Source organism: Rhincodon typus, chromosome 6 (genome assembly GCF_021869965.1).
Source record: "Rhincodon typus isolate 14 chromosome 6, sRhiTyp1.1, whole genome shotgun sequence".
Lineage (NCBI taxonomy): Eukaryota > Metazoa > Chordata > Chondrichthyes > Orectolobiformes > Rhincodontidae > Rhincodon > Rhincodon typus.
This window is the reverse complement of record NC_063337.1, coordinates 76,697,325-76,701,895: the sequence shown is the minus strand read 5'-3', so window position 1 is coordinate 76,701,895 and position 4,571 is coordinate 76,697,325. Positions and strand designations below refer to the sequence as shown.

General features: G+C 45.6%; 1 protein-coding gene across 1 annotated transcript; it reads right to left on the bottom strand.

Moving 5' to 3' along the window:
* Positions 1–363: 363 nt before the first annotated feature.
* LOC109914056 (SLIT and NTRK-like protein 1) lies at positions 364–3,505 on the bottom strand. Its single transcript, XM_020513628.2, has 2 exons — positions 2,659–3,505; positions 364–1,862 (listed from the first exon to the last, which is right to left on the bottom strand). Exons 1-2 carry the CDS (start codon positions 3,350–3,352, stop codon positions 469–471), a joined length of 2,088 nt encoding a protein of 695 aa, XP_020369217.2. The 5' UTR covers positions 3,353–3,505; the 3' UTR covers positions 364–468.
* Positions 3,506–4,571: the final 1,066 nt, after the last annotated feature.

Here is a 4,571-nt window from a genome sequence, read left to right as displayed (position 1 = left end):
CAATACATTCATGCGTTCGTGCAACTTTACAACCATAAAACCTAAATGCTGAAATCTATTTCCCCTTTTTTTGTATTTTTTTTACAATCTTCCATATCTCCAAACTGCAACAAATGATTTTTATATTTTTTTATACAACTGATTAATTTGTCATTTACATTCGGAATATCAACATGAAAAGAGCGTTGAAAAGCACATTATTGTCTGTGCTTTCTTCAGAAATAAATGTATGTTTCACAGCAGGAGAAAAATTGTTAGTTCTAAGAGTTATATGTACTTTCTTAGCATGTCTACTTTCTATTTCTCATTAGAAAGCCGAGTTCAACATTCTGTTGCAGAATTTTAGCAGAAGCCTACAGTATCATTATTTACATCAGGAGCTTAACCATCAATGTCAAGACCTCATCTCCACATAATATGCTGTTTAAAATCACACACTATATTTTTCAGCATTTGAATTTATGAAGCCTAGTCTGAAAGGGAATGTGTAACACAATCGTATACTCTGTGAGGTCCCTCTGCGTGGTAAGGCCCATTGTGCCAGTAAGAATCACACACTGTTTGCAAGGAGTTAATTTCTGAAGCAGAAGAGTTGTTTTCCCGTTTTCTCGATCTCTTACGATTTCTCAAGATAAACACCAGCATGCCAACAACTGTAAAGGCAGATGTGACAAAGACAAGTAAAAGGCCAGGTACCAGTACTGAAATTGAAACTCTGCTAGTCTCCAAATAGGGATTCACGTGAGTCCCTGTCTCTGTTGATATGGTAATGTTACTTGATGAGGAAAATGTTAGATGAATTTTTGTGTACAACTCCGGGCACATCAGCTCATTGCTTATAGACTTTATATCTCTGTTCCAAAATTGCTCGGGAGATGCACATTTTAATTCGCTCACAACAACATCAGTGCCCATCCTCTCAACCCACTGCTTGAATGCTATGATGTTACATGAACAATCCCAAGGATTTCCATGAAGGTCGATTTGCACAACAGAAGTTAGCTGATCCAAAACACCGGTAACTGGGAGATACATAAAATAATTAGTGTGTAAACTTAGCTTGGAGAGGGAGACAGAAGAAAACACATCAACAGGCAAAGACTTCAAAAGATTGTTATGCAAAAACAATTCTCTCAGATTTGGCATTGAATTAAATGTGCCTGGCAGGATTAACTGAATTAAATTGAACTCCATATTCAGATACTCTGTATTTTGCAGACCGGCAAACATATCAGGGATGAGAGTTTCCAAGTTATTGTTATCCAGGTACAGCCAACGCAAATCAGTGAGATTAAGGAAAGTGTTGTTTTCTATTAACTTTATGGCATTATTTCCCAAATCCAACAAAGTCAAACTGCTGTAATCCAGGAAATGACTTCTCCTAATGATTTCTATATTATTCTGTCTTAGGAAGAGTTCCTGTGCTTTTACTGGTTTGGGCTGGAGATCACCCATACTGTCAAGCTTACTGCCCCTGCAGTTAACCTCAAGACCTGATTCAGGATTATTGATAGAACAGCTACAGGCTGTGGGACATCCAGCTAATAAAAGATGGCTATTGCTACTGTTTGGTAATACGTTAGCGGAAGGTCTTGTCTTTTGCTGCCAATTTCCGCGCGGCTTCGACAGTCCTTTGTGCACAGACGCTGACGTTGGTGACCTTGGATGCTGAAAGGCAGGGGTTGCAGGCAGTCCAGTAGCCCCTTGAGCAGGTGGAGCGGCAAGACTTAAATCATTATCAATCTTCCAAGGACATAAATCGTACTCAGATGTTTCATTCAGGTCGTTTCCTTGTAATCGCATAGGTGCCTCACAAACTACTCTTCCGATCAGGGCTGAATGAGAGATGTGTTCGAGCCATTCTTGAAGGGAAAAATAATACAGATTGGAGATAATCCTCATATTTTGTTATAACAACCATTGTTAGCTGCTGCCAAATTTTAAAATGTATCACAAAAGTATCTTGGCAAAATAATTGAGCAAAGTATGAACATAAAGGATCACATTCAACTCCAGACCCATTTCCAACAATAATTAGTACAACTTCATCCTGTGAAAAATTGCTAACGTAATATATTGGAGGCATTTTGAAACTGCACTATTTCATCACCCCAGCTTTAAATTTCTACCAAGTCCTAGAATGACAAGCAGCAAAAGAAACAAACCACGAAAATAAAACAATTGTGAAGGAGAATATCACAGGGGGAAAGAAAATGGCTCAGAAAGCACCAGGCTCTGTGTGTGCTGCAGTGTTTGCCAAGTGTTATGGCGACCAAGGGTCATCCTCAAAGAAGTAACACAACTGAAACTCTTGCAGCCTGCGCTGGAGCCCAAGAATCTCATCAATTGACTGAGCCGCCTTTCAGCCTCTCAAAGCCATTCTGAATGCAAACTGTGTGGGTCAGTTAAGGCTGCATTGTTCTGAGCTGTGAACTCGCGTTCACTTCAGACTTGGCATAGACTGTCAGAAATTAATGTACCCGGCTCTAGCTGCCTTCAACCAAAGCAGGCAGGCGGACCGCTACGACTACTCAAACCGTTTTACCCAACTCTGCCATCTAGTGTTAATATTAACTAATGATGATTATGAGCCCTTCCATTCAAAACCCCCTCCCTCCAAAACCCTTTTCAATGGCAACGCCGGCCCTTCCAGCTCACCTTTTAGGGGCAGCAGATCACAAGTGCAGTCCCAGGGGTTGTCCTCCAGCAGAATCTCCGCCACCCCGGGGATCAATTCCAAGATGCCATCGTAAGGCAGCGTCTTGAGCCGGTTGCCCCGCAGATCCAGGTGGGTGATGGGCACGTTCTGGAAAAGGTCCGGAGGCAGGGAGCTCAGCAGGTTGTCGTTGAGGATCAGTACCTCCAGCTCGTTGAGGTCGTGGAAGGCGCCGGGGTCGATGTCCCGCAGCAGGTTGAAGTCCGCCTGCAGGTACTCCATGTCGTCCAGCCCCAGGAAGGTGTGCCTGCGGAAGCCCTTGATCTTGTTGTTGTTGATGTGCAACCGCTTGAGCAGCTGCAGCCCCAGGAAAGCCCCCGGGATGATGTCGTGCAGGCCGTTGTTCTCCAGGTGCAGGGTGACCGCGTTGTAGAAGTTGGCGAACTCGTTAGGGAAGAGTTTGGACAGCGAGTTGCGGTGCAGGAAGAGCTGGTAGAAGCGGGAGGTGGGCGCGCTGTAGTGCTGCAGGTCAGAGATGCCTCTCCTCTCGCAGTCGATGTGCAGCACGCCTTCCACCTCGGTGCAGGAGCACATTTTCTCGCACAGGTCCGTGGTCGTGTTGCCCCAAACTAAAGCCACGATAAGCTGCAGCCCCAAGAGCAGCGCCAGCCACATTTTGAGACAGCAGTCTCCCATATCTCATGTCATGAACGGTCTCAGCGGAGGGCGGGGGAAGAGGAGTTTGTGTTGGGGGGGGTGCAATCTTCTTAGCAAATAAAATCAAATACGCGATATCACAGATTCCCCCCTTTAGTCTCACCGGAGTCCAGCGTGTCAGGGCCTGGACGGTTTGCCTGTCAGTGCAGGCAGAACAGAACCATTCGAAGCCCCGCTAGTTTCCTAAAAGGAGTAAGCATCGCAAAAAGCAACACCCCCCTACCCCCCACCCCCCAACCCTCCACACACGCACAAAAAAACTACAAATACTGAAGTAAGTGCACAATCAGGCATTGCCATCCATGGTGATCAGGCTGCGAACCCCACTCCTCTGTTTGCTGGGCCTCCCCTTCCCACCTTCCGTCCCACACGCACACAAAATAAAACATAAAAATCCGGACTCTCTTTAGTTGCACTTGGTGCCTGGTCCAAGCTCCCAGCTGTCCTGCTGACCGGTGAGCACAATGTGCTGAAAGGCGAAATTCTGCAATCTCTGCATATTCCGTTCAGCTAGCCTCCTGTTCTCGTTTCTGTTTCTCTTTCTCTCTCTCTCACTCACTCACTCTTTTTTTGTCCAGCATGTGCTCAGCTCCTCTGACGATTCCAGTTTGGTGTCTCTTTCTCTCCTTGCCCCCACCTCACTTGGAAGAACTAACGCACACTGCCGAGATCCCGGTGCCGCGGAGACTAAACCCACACACACAGACTCACGCACAAAATCTCGTCTTATCGATGCAAGTGGGAGGAGGGACTGAGAGAGAGCGAGAAAAAAAAATCAATTCACACCATCCAGCCAGATGTTACGGGCATGAATACGGTTACGCGTCCAACCCGAATGGCTTCATTTGCAAGTAGATTTTTTTTTTCTCTCGCCAATTTTATTTTTGCTCCACTCCACTCCGGTCTCGAGCTGCTTTTTGCCGAGGTATATCACTCAAATCCCGGATACAATTACACAGACTGCACATCAACTGAATGTCTGGAAAAGGGGGCAATTATATCTCCTGCAGTTTCTGTTTAATGCAGAAAACTCCATGGATTTTTCTGCCCCCCTCTGTCTCTCTCCCCGGGCACTTTTCAGCAATGGTGAGAATCAGAGTCAAGTGTTTTGACTCCAGAACTGCCAGGCAGGGCGAGTATTCACAAAAGCACGTTCTGTTTTGTCCGCTTCTGTTACTGTGCGTATGTACATTGGGTT

Bases quoted from the DNA above. Each gene is read 5' to 3' on its own strand.
- LOC109914056 (XM_020513628.2), bottom strand. From the start codon at position 3,352: ATGGGAGACTGCTGTCTCAAAATGTGGCTGGCGCTGCTCTTGGGGCTG. The intron at 1,863-2,658 runs GTGAGCTGGAAG...TTTCCCTTCAAG, and splicing joins TGATCTGCTGCCCCTAAAAG to AATGGCTCGAACACATCTCT.